General features: G+C 37.0%; 1 protein-coding gene across 10 annotated transcripts in view; it reads right to left on the bottom strand.

Moving 5' to 3' along the window:
* runx1t1 (RUNX1 partner transcriptional co-repressor 1) overlaps window positions 1-17,702 on the bottom strand; it is an 89,331-nt gene extending 71,629 nt beyond the window's left edge. For 8 of the 10 annotated variants that reach the window (XM_059978713.1, XM_059978718.1, XM_059978722.1 and 5 more), the window contains exon 1: window positions 16,467-17,190. In XM_059978713.1, coding sequence (XP_059834696.1) covers window positions 16,467-16,494 — 28 coding nt within the window. In that variant the 5' untranslated portion in view covers window positions 16,495-17,190. Of the gene's footprint in view, window positions 1-12,809; window positions 13,017-16,466; window positions 17,191-17,487 lie in introns of those variants that run through there. The other 2 variants (XM_059978734.1, XM_059978745.1) reach the window with 2 other exon arrangements.
* Window positions 17,703-18,108: the final 406 nt, after the last annotated feature.

Below are 18,108 nucleotides of genomic sequence, written 5' to 3'. Positions count from 1 at the left end.
TACTCCTCTGGTGTTTTCTGGAACTGTCAGCTGCATCAGGCCTTTATCTCCAGGTTATTTAATTACAGGAAAGGTGCCACACATGTGGCAGCATCCCCCACTTTAGTTTAATCCAAGCGGCTGTAATTTGCAATCAGTGCAATTCAGTGCACTTTAACTACTCTTGATATTAGTAGTAAGAAAAAAACCCATCATCTGTTGTCATAAATCTGTGCATAAATTCGTCAACACCCGAAAATAGAGCAACAGTCTGAAATAATGATGAGGTCAAACCAGGTGATGAGATTTAATTCAAAGCAACACCAAAGAGCACAATAAAGTCTGCAGCATTAAGAGTTATGGATTCAGTTGAAATCTGAAAGTTTAGTATCTTTTTAGTATTTGGTATTACTTTTCTCAACATCAATTTAACTTCAAATAAGGAAAGCTAAAAGTAAAACAACTATTGTCATCGCTTGAGAAAAACTTTGCCTGCAATCACTCCATATGATAATTAAATAATATCACCACAAAACTTACATACAAATGAACCTGGAATTACTTTAAAAAAACTTAAACTAGAACTAGTTTTTAAATACATATTTCAGGATGAAATGATCACCAAAATATGCAAAGAATGGAGATCAGACAGGCACACGTTAAACACACAGAGATTTTTAAAAAAGGATAAAGAATTTAACAACTTTAAATTTTTAAACAAAATTTCTGCCACAGAGCTATGGAACACTAAATTGACTTGGAGATCAGCTATATACTACCTGCACCAAGACTTCTTTCTACAAGTTTCCTGAACTATAAATTGACAACATATACACTAAATTTGTGCCTCCACAGTAGATATTAAGTGAGTTAATTCAAAAGAACTGACACCTCATTGACAGAAATTGAAAGTAATACTCCCAACCAAATAGCTTTCTACCCCATCTGCTCCTGTTTCTTGTTGGGCTTTCATAGAGGAATTAATAGTTTCATATATTCAAGCCACCAAATAAAAGGACTCATTTAAGTTAGACTGCATTAACAAAAGAGGAAAAAGAATAATAATAAAAAAGGCAAAATGAATTCAAATAAAGCATTTTACTCTCAGAGTTTTGCTTTAACAAAGTTCAATGAAGCCTTTTCTGACTTTTGTGCAAGACTTGATAAACTGAATAACGTAGCACTCAATGATGAGCCAATGATCAATTGATGAATGGTTATTAAGATCCCCTCATCTTATGGTAGGTCTTTCTACAAAATGCCACACCAGCTTGGAGGGCGGACTCACCAATGTACAAATTTCCTCGCTTGCTTGTTTCCCTTTCATTCTCGGACCACTGGTCATCAATTGGGCTGACATATTAGAAAATAATCTTTTATGGCCAAATGGTAGTGAACAGAAATGAAGGCATTAGCATGCTTTGAAATTCAAATCTCCCATTTTTGACTCTAAAGGGTCTGATTTTCCACACAGCTGGAAGCTATTAGTGGTTTCTTAAAGCCTCCTGCTGGCGAGGCTGACCCACCCATGTGAAATCTGTCAGGGAGGATCAACTCTTGCACTTCTTCATAAACAGGCCAAAAGAGTTCACTTTCCTGTGCTTCTACAGTACCACAGCTGAAGTGTTTCTCTACATGCACAATCATTTCACTGCTTTCCCCCCACCCTCCCTTGCTTCAACCCTTTATTATCTGACTGATGATGAGTTAGCTCTGCTGAAATGCAAGGGTGAGAGCTTATGCTTCAATTAACTTTCTTTCCTCTGTGCTGGAGATAAAAAAAAAATGTAAGGCTTACTGTGTTGGTTACCATCTGGACCACTCTCTGAATGTTACCCCCACACCATACTGCACATATAATGTCAAGGTCTTCCCTCATTCTGTGAATTGATTCATGTTTTATCTCTGTTTACACTTGGCTGAAATTGTCACTAATTAACTGTGTGGTATAAAAGCCTTGCACAATGTATAAGGATACAAGTTTATAATGTCCCATCTTTCTGTGTTCATATTTATGCAACAACTAGAGATTTTTCAAGGACCACTTACTCCACACAGGTATAGAAATATTCATCAATCAGTTAACTGTTCAGACAGATCAAAAGATTACAAGTGACAATTTAATTGCCTAAAACTTGTAAGAAAGAAAAGATGACTTCTGTGGTATTTCAGGAAATATATATTTTTTTTAAAAAGTACCACAGCATGTCATAAGAAACACTGCAAAGAGAACCCCCCCCCCCCCACCCAACAGCAACCAAATAAACCACTAGGTGGAGCTGGTCGTACAGCACAGCAGGTGAAGAGAATGCTGGGATCAGCTGTTCGGAGTGCTACAGAACCACTCACAAAACTACCCGGAGGCTCATTATCTGTAAAACATTTGGGCTTATTTTACACAGGTAACCGTGTTTTCTACTCCTTAGTTCTATGTAGGTTGAGAATGCTTTTATTCATTTAATGAAACATGAACATATGTATACATATATAAACAATTCAAATTCAATAAAATACTGACAGCATATTTATAACAAAGTGCTTTCCTTCCTTGTCCCTGACCAATATTTATCTCGTGAATAAATTAAGTTCTTCAGATTCAATATCTACATTGATTGAAATAAACTTAGCACAGATTTTAAGTGGCCTTTTATATGTTGCCATAATTGCTGAAGATGGTGTAAATTCTAACCTCCGATGCAAAGAGGAATAGAATGAGCAAAGAGCCAATTCCTTTGTACACAACAGCAGGCATCTGTCAGTGCTTAAGGGGCTGGGAGAGAGTAGTACTGGCAGGAACCCGGATTCCTGACCAAACCCTCTCTAACACAATGAATCCTGAATGAAAGGAACCCAGGCTAGGCAGAGATAGCATGCTGTCAGGAACCAGCCTTGACGTTTGTGAATGGACAGGACTGGCTTGCAGGATGTTAGAGCAACAAACTGTGGCTCAAGATACTGAATTTTCACACAGTTGCCACTGGATGTTTTGCTCCTCAGGTTGTTAAATACGGAAGCAGGAATGCTGTGTATGAGTCTGACCCATGCTTAAGGCTCCACAGAAACTCTGATCTGCTTCCGCTCAAACACGCGGCGCATCAACAGAAAACAGTCTTTTTTTCCTGAACCACCCATACAGTTTGGGCTAAACCACAAAATGCACAAAAATAACATCATCCAGTCTGAAATGTTACCATATTCTACGTAAAAGGTGTTTTACAACATCTACTTAGATATTTCTAAAAGGAAACATGATAGAAACACCAGTGTCTCAAAGCCATCTGGTTAGAGACTCTGATCTCAGAGACATTTTTCTTTCAAAGCATTCATAAATCAGATGCATATGATAAGTATTTAATGAAGTTTTCCCAGCCTTTACAAAGGAAGCTTGAATCCGAGTTATTTATTGACTGGTTATTATTTATTGACATGATGATTAAAGTATTTTCAGACTACAATCATTAACTTGTACAATGCAACCAGCATGGTCTTATGTCGAAAAAGTCTTTGCAATGCCAAACCCACAGCAAAACATATATATGTAGTAAAAACAAATGCTTTGTAAATTCAGATACTGTTAATATGGTGAAACTGTACATGGAAAAGATCTTAGAAAATATATTTTATAGAAGAGTCAAGAACATTATCATATATCTTTAATAAGTAACTTATAGTTTAAAATATTCTCAACAATTTTCTGAAAGGGAGGACGAGAATGAAGGCAAACAGCAGAGGTGTAAAACAGGGCAGCTACATTACAGACATTAATGATGAAAAATACTCCTGAAACAAGTAGGAGCAACAGGATTAAAACACTGAAGTTTCATCTTAACACGCAACTCTAAAAATCAAGAAGTGGACCACACTTCAGTGAATTGCCGGACTTCATATCATATTAAACAATCAATCTTATTTTATTCTTCTCCAATAGACTGGATTGGGTACCATAGTTGCTTGCATAATACTTTAAAGCACGCAATCAGGGAACAATTCCCGTGCTTCCTGTAAGCAGTTTGTATATTTTCCCCGTGAACACATGGATTTCCTCTGGATGTTTCAGTTTCCTCCCCCATTCCAAAGACGAATGGGTTAGTAAACTTTGGATATGCTAGAAACATGGATTTCTTGAGGGCTGCTTTCAACACGTACTCAGATTGGTTTGGCAGCTCACCAGTGTAAAGGTTAGCACCAATGTTTGAGGGGTTCAATGCCTACCATTGTCTGTAAGGAATTTGTACATTCGCCCTATGACTGTTTGGCTCTTCTCCTCGTGCTTTGGTTTCCTCCCAGATTCCAAAGATGAACAGGTTAGTGTCAGTAAGTTGAGGGCATGCATTGTTGGCACTGGAAACACAGCGATACTTGCAGGCTGCCCCCAAAACATGTTTGGACTGTGTTGGTCATTGATGCAAAGATGACCTTCACTGTGCATTTTGATGTCTTGATGTACATGTGACAAATAACACTATGCGTTATATTACCAAAAATGTCCAATATATACATATTGAACTCCTGAATGAACTGATGTCTATTCATTAAATACATTTACAAATATCAAGTCTTCACTTCTTAAACATGACCCTTCTCAATGAAGCAGATTAATCAATTTTTGTGTTCATGTGACACAAACAAATAGTATCCAATGGAGGGTTAAAAATTCAAAAGAACTACAAATACCACATTCCTCTGGGCTATACAGCAGCTTGTACAAATTTACCAAATGCCACTGAATAAAAATAGTACAAATGAGTAACTCCAGTGTAATGTACTGTAGAAATCTGCCCCTCCTCCAATACCGATTAAGATAGTTTTGACAGATCGGTGTAGCAGAGCCCACTGATGGTCAGCTCTGATCTGATCAAGTCCTCCTTCTGTTCAAAAAATTATAAAATTATAGGCAAAGTCACAGGTAAGGTAACACCCACAGCAACATGTATAAGTTTGCATTCAGTGTTTTAGATAGGTCTGCCTTACCAGTAATTAATGCCAAATATAAAGCTTCAGCAACTAACATTTGAAGGAAAAGTTAAACCAGTTTTGCTACTGGCTATATTTATGAAGGCAGCAGAGGCCAAGATCTCTAGAGCACAGAAAAAGTGTGCATTAACTGTTACAGGGAGCTCAACATTATCAAAACAGGGTAGATATCCAAGTCTTGGACACTCCAACCAACACACTGTGAGATTGAGAACGCAGCACATTTCCTACATGAAAGGGTGATCCTGTCTCCACGAATTACTTCAGCACTTGCATCTTCCAAAACCTACTGAATTTTCCCCAAATGAAAACCAGTAGAAGCTCCAATAAGGTATTTAGAAGGATCTCAGAGCTGTAAAGCACTAGGGGGAACTGATCAACCCCACTTGCTCTCTGCCATTACTTTTGCAAACAGCTAAATTTCTCCCATGATATTCAGGTGGATTTCTTTAGTGCACAATTACAGGCATGTCTCATTCACCTTGATTATGACAGTGGCCATATGATAGTGATTTAGATTGAGTCTGCTTCAATGGAAAGCAGCTCCATGCTGCTTCAATTATGCCAGCCTGAATTTTGTGCCTCGATGTCCAACAAGGAGATGTGGTTTGATGGTTCTTTAAAGCTTGGTTCATTGAGTTTTTCAATCTCCACAAAGCTGTTTGACAATAGTTCTGGATAAGATTATGGAGCTGCTGGGAGCAAATTGTGTTCAAAGTGAGTTGCAGGCAGATAAGGCAATAAATGCACAGCATCTTCCTCAGGATGCCCTGGCAAGCTTCAGAAATGTAGCTCTTTTTTTTACAGGACCCAGTGATTATTAACTGGTGTAACTGGAAAGTACATGCAGGTAACTGTTAATCTCATCAGGACTGTGTTGATTCCAACACCAACTTCCCACTTGCATCTCTGTCATCTATATCCTTTAAAGTTTTTTTTTCAGATATGTATCCAATGTGTTTTTAAATAGTGCTGTATTCCCTGCCTCATTAGCCAGCTGCAATAAAGTACTCCAATCTAAGAAGTTCAATGAAAAAAATCCTTTCAACATTCCTTTCTTTCTTTGAATCGTAACCCTAAATTTATGCTGGTAATCTGATTATTAAAAAAAACTTTATATTTGTTAAAACAAAACACGGGAAGATTTAGAGATTGTGTGGTTATAAGGTGAACTTTTTTTTGAGAACATATCGAAGGCTGGTTTCTTATACATTTATGTTTCCAGAACGTGGACTGATTAAAGGAGAAACTGCAGAAAAAGCATGCTGTTATTCGCAGCAGCATCTGCTTTTATTTTGCTGCACTTTGTTTTGTTCAGTTTTAGGAAGTAAGAAGTTCAAATCCAGGAATTTGAGGTAAGAGCTCCAGGGAGACAGTGCCCCAAGTCAGAAATAGCAGCTGAAGATACAAAGTCGCATTTTTGGCTACCTCCCCAATCTTCCATTCAAATGAAAGTTCCTTTCTCTATTCCACTGGCCTTCCTATTCTACTTGATGAATTCCAATTGTTTTGCAGGTTTGACCAGACTCCTTTCTGCTCGTCCTCGCCTAATTTCCTTCGTCTTTTTCAAACTATAGATGACTTTGGCCTCTAGCCTGGTTATCAATCTTTACCCCGACAAAAGGCTTAAATGAGAACCAGATAATAAGCTGCACCCTCCCTCTCATAATTAGGAGCCCTTTCTGATTTTACAAACAGGGAGAAATCTCATTTAATTTTCACTTCCATTGGTAATAAAAACAGCATTATTTAGATTTTATATGTAATAATACAAAAGAAACTAATAACTTTAGAAGCTTTGCCAGACTGAAATGTTTCAAGATCAGTGTGCAAAAGCATGTGTTTATGAACAATTTGTCAATGCTACCAATACACGTGAGTAGTTTACAACTACAGTCACTTTCAGATTGACAATTTACGGGATTAAGTTCTTAAACACAAGTTCAAATACCAACCGTATATCTGTAAGTAGAGGCAGGTATACAAGCACAAGATAGCAAACAACATTTGCAAAAGCATATTTAAAGTAAAAACCAGCAATAATGCCACCTATGAGCACAAGAAGAGTTTGCAATTGGAAAATACCTTTCACCACTTTGGAATGTTTCCAAAAAGCTTTATGAAGTAAAGGTGAACTCAACACACTGCTGTAATGTAGAAAACATAGCATCAATTCCTACACAGCAAAATCCCATAAACACTAATTTGTTAACAGCCAGATAATCTGCTTTAATGATGTTGATTAAAGGATAAGTATTAGCCAAAACATCAGGGATAACACCTCTGCTCTTCTTTAAAATAGTGCCCTGGGATCCTTCCCATCACCTGACAGTGCATAAAGAGTCTCAGTTTAATGTTTCATCCAAAAAAGACATCCCTGATAGTGCAATCCTTCCTTGCTATCATACATTTATCTTATTGTTACGGCACTGATGGAATACTAGCCCGTCCTGTCAAAACACACACAGCTTACATTAAATTTGTAAAAAAAAATTCTAAAGTAACTCCAAAAAATATGCCCAGCTATAAAGTCAAGGTAAACAAACTATATCTAAAAATGTCAAATTACAAATGATTAAGAAAATCCACAAACCAAGAGGCTAATTAACAACCAGCCCTTTACACCACTAACAAGGATGAAAGCTGCATACAAATAAAAAAAACTGCATGATGTACTTAAAAGGTCACCTAAATTACTACCTAAATAAATGAAAGTAACTTTCAGTTTTCATAGAATTGAAGGGATTACATTTAAAATACTTGGGAACCCTTTACTCTATTTTTGTCATGTAACTGCCATATAAAAACAGACCACTCTACTGCAGTGAACTTCAGGCAATACAGAATTATGAAGCAGACTGAATTGCCAAACAATGAAAGATTTTTTCCACTAGTTATCAAAACTTAAGAGTAAATATCAGAAGGTTATCTCTGACAGGTAACAAATTATTAAGTGTCACCCAGTCTCATTTCATGGACGCTTGCCTACGAATCAGAGCTTTGTAAATTTAAGCCTCATTATAAACTAAACCGATACTCCAAAGTTATGGAAGCGTGGACCTACCAGACTGTCATTCACATGCAACCTTTCTGCTTACTCAGGTGATCATATAAGATCCCATGTACCATTTCGACTAGAGGAAGAAAGGGAATGGACTTATATTTATAACCAACCTCCTTCAGTTACCAACAGCTGTGATGGAAATTAGGTTCTCAACCCTTTTTTGTGTACTAAAATTACTGTATATTTCCAATAGGATCCTTGGCAAAAATGTTTAAAACATCACTACGTAATCATATTTCTATGGAATTATGTGCTAAAATAGGTCCTGTATAGTCCTGACAGAACAGCATAAGAAGTGATCCTGATAAAGGGTCTTGGGCCGAAACATCAGCCGTTTATTTCCCTCCATAGGTGCTGCCTGACGTGCTGAATTCCTCCAGCATTTTGAGTGTGAAGCTCCTAACGTAATGTGCCTTTGCCATGATGATCATTGAGAAGAATGCAGATCTCAAAGAAACTTTTCTGCAGGCAACCACAAGCAGCTGCTTAAAAGGTCAGTCTGGATATGAAGGAAAATGCAAGGGAAAGCCGGCACACTTCCCTGATGGCCTGCCCCATTCAAATCGCTTCAAAGAATGGAATGTTACTGACGTGGCTTTGATGTACAGAATACAAAAATCTTCAGTTTGTGATGGAACAACCAGTGTTGAGGTTTGGGGCTGGCAGATCCATTGTGGAAAGAATGTCAAAATGTCCAAATGTTCTCAGTACAACGTACTGTTAGTTTGTTATGAGTTTTCTAAGAAAGTTTGTTGATTGCACCCAAAAGCTCTTACTTATGTTGACAAGGGAAAAGTATGTAATATTTATTTAGCATATGACATCATTACCTGCAAGATTAATGCTAGGAAAATACTGGCCATACTGATATGAGTTGCACATTGCCTCTGGGCCAATATCCTGAAGTGTGCAATTTCACCCAGAAGTGATCACTGACACCACCTTATATATATTAAATCATATTTGTGTGTGATTTGTGCTTGAAAATAAGTGCTAATGTCTCAAATTTCTAGGCTATTACCCTAACATCTAATCATTTTACATTAATAGGGCTTTCCCATATGCCGCAATTTTATGTGTACACAATAAAATTGCATCAGTTCAATGCATTTTGCAACAGACTCAGAACGTTAAAGATGTTATTTATACTTAACTATCCCTTTTTGTTACCAAAAGTCAGAGAATGATAATTGTCACAGTAAGAAAGACACGTTAGACAACTTTCTTTCCTCAGGTAGAGGGTTAATTCCAGAAGTCACTAATAAGGTAGATGATGTAACATCACGTAATTTGGTTTTGGAAAAAAAATATATATGAATGGGGATATAAAACATTATGGAAATGGAACAAAAAGGAGGGATGGTGTAAAAGATTTCAATGCATCAACACTATGTGAAATGGGTTGTGCACTAACAGTTCTGTGATTTTAATGGCCCTGAATAAATGAAGTACCTCTTGCAGAGATGTATTTTCAGTACCACTCAAGGTATCATCAGAAAACATTCAAGAGAGAATAAATTACCACTTTATAGTTACAAATTCTAAAATGTATATATTATATTCAATTGTTGCAATGATGCTGCCATCTCTCTGATACCCAGTCACTATGCTTATGTGGTGGTCCAGAGCACAATAAACAAACAGATTGGCAAACTCATTCAAGTGAAAACACTTTCGCAAATTAAAAACAGCACAAATGGTCCAGGTGCCAAACTATCATAACCAAAGGAATTAAATGCCAATGCCAAAGATTTACCAAATAAATATGATCAACAAAAAAGTGGGAAATGCTGATTTTCCATTGAAATGATCAACTTTAAAAACACAAGTCATAACATTAACAACATATTGGTCTGAAAATGGAGGAAATTAAAACATCGCCATTCCAAAATACAGCAACAGCATCAATTTTCTTACCAGCTTATGAACTGATGAAGACCATATGTTTATCTGAATTCAAGCCCAAGTTTCCTGTACTATGAAGGAGCCAATCATTGTTTTTTTAAAATAAAATGATTCCTGTGTTACTGACATTATGTAAAAAAAGATGCCAACTGAAGACTTTTTATGGCAGATGGTAATGTAATCAGTTGCACGCACAAGATATTTTCTGATTGATTCCAACCATATGCTAAAATGTACTCATTTTGTAAAAGCTTTGCTTTGCCAGAAAAGGATTTTAAAATCATCCACACTATTGTATATATAATTTAGTTCAGATGCAAATACATATTAGCTACAGTAATGCCAAATTGATTTTTTATTACAGTAATAAAATTGAAAAAAATGTCAACATTGTTACTTTTTATTCCATAAATATGAGGGAATCTAGTCACTGACTGTCTGCAGCACCGGGCGGTTAAACCATGAATACGTTTGCTTTGTGCAAATTTTTTTCTCATCTGATTTCATCTGTGAGAGACTCTCCCTGGAGGATGGGAAGAGAGAACCAATTATATCCACAGGCTGACTTCTCAAAAAAAATGAAGGCATCTGTTTCATGCCAACAACCTCCACATGCAAGAAAATATAACTTTGAAGGCATCTGCGTTCATGCTCAATAGTCACAGATCTTGGGTACCATTGTAATTGCCCAGCTGCAAACATGATTTTCTGATTTCATCTGCTGAGCGTCTGAGCATGAAGGCAATGTAGCAAACCAAGTTTTAAAATGCCTCCGGGCAACTCTACAACAATTAAACACTAAAATATTATACAGTTTTTCTTTATATTGCTCTACTCTGCTATATCTCACCAAACCCTCCTCCTTTCAGAATATTTTTACAAGTTATTTTAATTTACCTGTACAATTACATTATCGTGTTGAGATTTTATTTAATAATTGCATTACTAATGCAAATAATGAACTCAGCAGCAAACTGAAATGCAATATGCCAGCAAGTGGTCTAGTGCCTAATGGGGTTGGGTTATTTTTTAGGGTGTGTTTTTTAACTAATGCATCGCCTGATTACATTATTAACATTTTTTATCCCCTTTACCACCATTCATTGTAAAACCTCATAAATGTTTCTCTCTTATTCCAAATCAAAGTATTTTGCCTTATATTTCTGATTAGACATATGATTAAACATGCAATGTAAAGGTACTAAAATTTTAAATAAAGCTGGAAAATTGTGTGATATTACAAAAATTACATGATATTTGAAAGGTGCAAGTTAAAATTTTGTTCTTTATTTGCAAAGCCCAGAGGAGAAAGAAGCAGCTATAATGCTTGTTGAGGAAATTTGATTTCAGAGTCAGATGCTTTTTGTCTCAGTATTGTTCGCACTAAGTCATGCAATTCAATAAAACTGAGTGAAGATACAGTAGGTGAATGTCATAAGACACATGCCGCTCCAGTACTTCCGTAAATCAAGAATGGAATCCATTACAAAAGCTGGAACATGAATACACCACTCAGAAACCCAAACAAAATGCATAGTTAATCTAGGTACTTATGTTCAGACTTGATTTTCATAATTAAATACAACATTTCTCGCAGTAGTATTATCTTCCATCTTTCTTTAGCAAAAATGCTGCTACCATCTTTATAATCACTCCCATAATTATCAATAATTACTAAAAAGAAAATGTCATGCAGAGCCAAATTACTATCAAGATTCCACAGGAAATATTTTTGTCCATTTTGTAAACTCAAGCTATTTAGACCAATAAAAAGCACTTTATTTATAGGAGCTTGTACTGCAATTTCCAAAATGGAACAGATGTGGCAGTTTAGCAGAATACCTCTTCAAACTTTGCACAAATTGAAAACAGAAAACGGATTGCTCTTTCTTTTATCACATTCATTTTCAATCGACACTTTTTACCCTTGAAATAATTTGTGCATGGCTTTCATCTTAGCAGCACCTGCTGATCAAACAGAAGCTCAACAATTTCATGAAAATAATAGTCTTGAATATTCTTAAAAGTCATCCGCATACCTACAATTAGAAGGCAGATGATTTAGACCGACCAGCATTACAGTAGGCTTTAAGTTTCCCTCTTTTACTGAATGATATAAGAATTGATTCAAGAAGGTTTAAATTGTTACAAGGCCATGTATTTGCATCTTATGTAATGTAATACCCCTGTTTAAATAATAACCCCCTAGGAGGAATCTGCAAACATCAACTGGGTTGTCTAAGGACATAAAGGTCAGTTACAGCAATATTTGTATACAGTAACCAGTGAGATCCTAAAATATCCCACCACACACTGAGCCAGTCACGGACATAAAATGCCAATATGCCCAGAAGTAAATAATGATTTCCATTGTCTCAGTCTATTGACGAGTTGCAATTATACCTCAAAACAAAATACTCACACCGTGCAAAAAACAAATCATAAATTAAAAAAAATCATTCTGTTGCTGATTTGAAATACATCCTGATGTAACCATTTTTACATGTGTTTTATGCTATCTGAGCAATATTACCTATATTTAAACAAGCTCACACCAGTCTCTACAGCCTTACAACACAAGAGAGCGAGTGCTATCAAATGTATCCCATCAAAATAAGACAAAGGCTTTCTGCCTCTTCATTTCAAGAGCTTTATTGGTTTTTCTGTAAGAGGCAAGACTATTTTCAGACAATTTACACATAATGAAATAGCAAATCAAGTCATTACCCTGGCCATATTCTTTAGTATTCTAATGGTTATAAAGCCACATCAATAAATAATCCTTTGTTCTCCATTATCATCTCCCAGTACTTAGTTTTACACTACAGAAAGCAGTCCGAGATGGAATGCTGAACCCAATTAAAGATAACGACTCTGGTAATCTCACCTTTAGAAGTCCTGCAGAAATGGTTTAGGTGATGTCAGATACTGTCAAGACCAGGAATGATACCTAACCTTGTCAAAAGGCAGCTTTTCTTCACTGTTAATCTTTAAATGTAAATTCACTGCCAGCAAGAGGAGCAGCAGATAACAGGTTACATCTTCACTCTTAGCCTTATCGACTTATGCATCTCCTCCAAACACTGAAAGCACCTATTCATGGAGATTACCTTCTGGCAGAGTGCACACCAGCACAACGGGTTTGTATTCATTAAACACACTTCCTCGGCTTATCTAAAATAAAAGGCTCGTCATGATGGCACATTGTGTGTGAAGGAAAGGCAATGTGCATTAGAGTGATTACAATATCAGCTCAGCCCAGATGGATCCAGGAAAATAAACAGAGGGTGTGTAAGAAGTTAATTGGCAACTCAAAGGGAAAACACGGACTGAGGATTATAGAAAATGGACTCATGGCCAACTGCAGCCTGGCAGGACACCTGTCACCCGGTGGAAAACTGCTCAAATTGTGAGAGCACCTTGCCATGATGTGAGTGGAAAAGCAGAACTGTTATATAAAAAAGAAGCTGATGAAAAGCTTGGCACCACTATGAATATGGTAGATAAAAAGGCTCTGTCACAAATCCACAACTAATCCAATAACATGGAAGCCTCATTGAAATGACTATGGGCATGACAAACTAAAATAACATTTAACTTACAAAAGTGACCTTGTGAGAACAATTTTTCACCAGACAAATTACTGCCTTCATTTTTGGAGTTATAATCCAGTTTTAATAATAAGGTTCAGATGCATGGCCAAGAACAATAATTACAAGATGGAGTGACTATTAATGGAAATAATAAAATGATCATAGAGTCAATATTTTGTTTTCTAAATGCTTGCAGTTCACAAATACTCGATTTCTAGGACAGCTAAAGTAATCACCAACAGCCACTGCTTATATTTCATTTCTTTAGCCTTAATCTATAATTAGTGTGGATTGACAGATGCAAGCCCTCTGCACTTACTACCACCACTGAAGTTGGACAGAGCCTTGGTCTATTCAAACACCATGCAAGTAACCCCTCTCAACACTTAGCAAAACAATTACCCATAACAAATTAAATTGATGCATTTCCAATTAAATAATCCCTGTATTCAGACCTAACCACATTAATAATAAAGTTAGGAACACTGATAATAAAATTAATATTAAAATGTACTTTAGTGCCTTCGTAATTATATACACACATCCCCAATTCATTGAAATTTTAAAAATTATATGTGTTATAATTTAGAATCACTAATATCGTTACACTTAAACAAAGTGCATTTTTATCCCTGTGTTCTTGGATAACTTCTTGGGCTTGCATAAATTAAAGCACTCTAGATCTGCTTCACCGATTGAAGGACTGTTGAACAGATATGATTTTAAAATGTGATAAATGTCAAACAGTATTTCAACAAATATAACTCTGGATCAAATGTTATATTGCTTTGTTGTGAAGAATATTTCCAGCACTATATTCTCACTAGGGGATGCTGTTCCTTCTGCTTCCTGCAGTAAATTTGAGAACCAATTGTATTATTGTTCTCTGAACTGGCTCGTAACATGCAGTATTTATAAACATTAAAATTCTATCAATGTTATAGAGCACATTTTTAGCTCCAACAAACTGAAATCTTGTCAATATTCTGAAATATAATGCAGGAAAAAATACTAATTTCTCTCTAAAAATGAAGAAGCAACATTTTAATATAATCTTCTACCCAGCAATATCTGCTACACAATATTATGATTTATTTTATAAAATCATTTTTCATAAATTTAGTATATACAAGATAAAAGTCATAATCTTCTGCAATGGTAGATGTAGATTGCAACACTTTTTACAGGATGAAAGATTAGTAACATACCATTGATGACAATTTAGCATTTATCTCCTATTTTTACTTTTTATATGAAGCTGAATAACTATTTGCTATGTTATGATAATGTGTTATGCCTCTCTGAAGAGTGAAATTCTTCACCCTGCTGGAATAGCTGCCATAATATGGACCATTTTTAAACAATATGCACCCTTTAAACCTACTGAGGAAACAAAGCATTCCAAAAAAAGTTAAGTCTGTGGAATTTTCCTGTTTGTCAGTATCGATTAACTACTCATCCAGAGAAACAGAAATAAACTTCACTGAAATTATTGTGGATGCAACAGGTGGGAAGACTTATTGGTTCAATGCCCTCAAAATGATTTTCCGTAAAAAGTCTATTGTAAACTAAAGTGTTAAGCATGTTCTCCTGTATAATATAGAGGCAAATTTAAACTAAAGAAAATAATCTGAAAATTAAAATAGATCAAAATAAGTATTAAAGAGTCCTGCAATGGTAATTGAATTAAACTAGTTGGAATTTCAAAAATATGTGTTCCCCTTCTCTAGATAAACTCCAGGCAGTTTCTACTGAAGTATAAGTAGCAGCTAAGCATATTTAATATCCATTAAGAATAACATTCTCATTCATTTGATCACAGGTTACCAAACTATAAACATAAATTGATATCCATTTCCATCTTCTGATAGTAATCATGAGAACTGGCTTCCCCAAACAAGCATGTTCTAAGTCACCTTTTATTTAACTGATAAGGCATCTTGATCACAGCACATGACAAGTTCCCACAAAACAAAGACCAAGCTTATAATTGAAATCCAAAGCTCAAAGCAATATATTAACCTTCCATTTAACAACCAAAAGATCTCCATTAATGAACAGCATTGGGAAAATCATCAAAGTAAATCAAAAGATGAAACTGACAATTGTGACAATTCATGTTTTCAAATGCAAAATTGCAGATGCTAACTTTCTTTCAGTTTGAGCTGCTCACAACTAAAGCAGTCACTAAGAATCTTAATGAATTGGGCTTTGCATTGAATACTCTGCATTTAGAATGCATCTCTTGTAAAAGGGGAAAATACGATTTGACAGGAAAGGGTAGGAAGAACTAACTGCCCTGCAACTCATTCTCCAGGTGGAGCCATTCCCCCTTGCCCCAATCCCTTATTACTATATTGCATAACTGTAACCCAAAACAAAGGCAGATGTAATGCTTCCTAGATAATAGGATTAGGTGCTGAAAATAGATCCAACAAAAGTCTAACGACAAGAACTTTAAAGACCAGTTAATAATCAAATCCCACAAAGATCAAACAAGTTAATTGACGTTCTTTACATATTATGCAAACCTCTGGTGAAATTTCTGAATTCTGAAATTCAAGGACTAGACATTTGTTTTGACAGAAGGATGATGGCTGATTTAAGAGATATAATTAACCTAAAAGTGCACAACTCTGTCCAGTCTGACAACTTTCCATTGAATTAGATTTAATGTAGATCAGATCGTGGTAATCTTTTTTTTTCATTTTGATCCCTTTCTTCAAATAACGTTTACAGTTCGATTCCACAAAGAATAAAGACATGCTTTAAACCAGACTTGTACAATTTGACTCAAAAAAAAATCAGATAAATGTCACGCTACAGAAAATCAAAATACCAAGATAGTACGGTCTGGACTCGTAACTTGCAGCTTGAATGCTCCAAGAACTAAACTGAAGCTAAAGAAAGAGAGAAGTACTATTCGGACAATTGTTAAGAGCCATACTTACGTTGATAAGATCCAGAGATTCCAACCATTCGTATATTTATTAAATTACAGAACTTCCAGACCTCCGCCACGAAATATACAATGAGGAAAGAATGTAAGTTTCTTCCTGTAACCAAGCAGATCCGTCCACAAGTAAAACTCAGCGCCAACTGAAGAAAAAGCTGAAAACTTCAGATCTCCCCAGCAAGAAGGACTATTGCCAACTTTAGGGAAAAGGAAAGTGGGGGAAGCTGTTTGCTTTAGAACAAATATAAACGTGTTGCTTCCTTTTGATGCTAACAGCCCCGGCAGCATCGACCGTGACGATGTCAGATCAGAAGACAAACTCCAGGCAGCCGCCCTCCATAGATGTGCACAGCCGGCAGATAGTCTCGTTAGCAGCCAGAGGAGTCCTGTCCGCAAAGCAGCCTGGCTCTGAAACTGGTTCCTCACTCCCCAGGTGCGGGGTGGGTGGGGTTTAGCCAGGGGGAGTCGAAAGAGGTAGAGCAGACATCTGTGTCGTGAAGGAGGTCAGGAGGTCAAGAATATGTTAACAATAAACTGGTGGAGTGTCTCCTGCTCGCTCGCTCTCTCTCTCTCCCTCCCCTCTGCCTGAGAGCTGTGTTTGTGCGCCCTGATCCCTGGTGATGCCCGGCTGCCGGCAACAGAGGGAAGGGCTGCTGCTGTTGCTGCATTCGGGCTCGGCTCAAGCACTTTCCTTCTCTGCCATCTGCTCCAGCGAGAGCTCCTGGCTTTCCTCCCTGTGTCTTATCGCGATCTGCTATTAAAACGGGACTTCCAGAATCCAGCTACTCTGAGATCTGCATCATAATCCCCCTTCTGCTGGCTTATTTCCAGTCTGTTAGTTTTTTTTTCATAACATTCAACTAGCTAAACGATACGAAACACAGCTGCGCCGATGCTGCATTTTCCGCTCTGATTTTTTGCATGCAAAATACAAATGTACGATTTTAACACGTGATTTTTTCACCTCTACTTAAAATATCATTATAGGTAAAATATGCACGTTATTTACACAGTACCTCAACTATGTGGGCCAGACGAGGAATTTCTTCAAGAAGAATTCAGTGTGAAAGCTGGCACTGGTTAATTGTTGAACTGGAAGGGCGGTGGGGAGCGGGGGTGGGAGAGAGCCTAGCGCCGGCTGTGTCTGTACTCAGGATGCACCGCTCGCCCCGCCTGTCAGGGGAAGCCGCTGCCCTCGCAGACCCAGGCGTTCGCTCCCCACCTGCTGGGCTCTGCCACCTGCTCCAAACAACAGCAGCACGTTCCCCAAAACAACAGGAGAATAACACCCGTTGCTGCCAACTCTGGTCCATCTACACCACAATATAAGGAGCAGCAGTTCAGCTGAACTGCAGACTGCCTTTGGCTTAGAGCCCTATAAGTACAATTCTCCCTGTGTCATGCCGAGTCTTTACAAATGTAATATCTGCTGTTGCTGATACACGTCAGTAGTAAAGAAAATTTAAACGGAAGTGTCCTCTCCTGTGATGGTAGACATTGGACTAAAGATGCACAATGAGAAATATCACATAATTCACATTACATTGTCTTATTGATTTCAGACGAATTTATCCTTTGATAAGGTTCCACATGGCAGGCTGCACTGGGAAGTTGGATGGCATGGAATCTGGGAAGGG

The sequence above is a fragment of the Hypanus sabinus genome, chromosome 1 (genome assembly GCF_030144855.1).
Source record: "Hypanus sabinus isolate sHypSab1 chromosome 1, sHypSab1.hap1, whole genome shotgun sequence".
Lineage (NCBI taxonomy): Eukaryota > Metazoa > Chordata > Chondrichthyes > Myliobatiformes > Dasyatidae > Hypanus > Hypanus sabinus.
The sequence above is the reverse complement of the archived record's forward strand: the minus strand, read 5'-3'. Positions and strand labels throughout refer to the sequence as shown.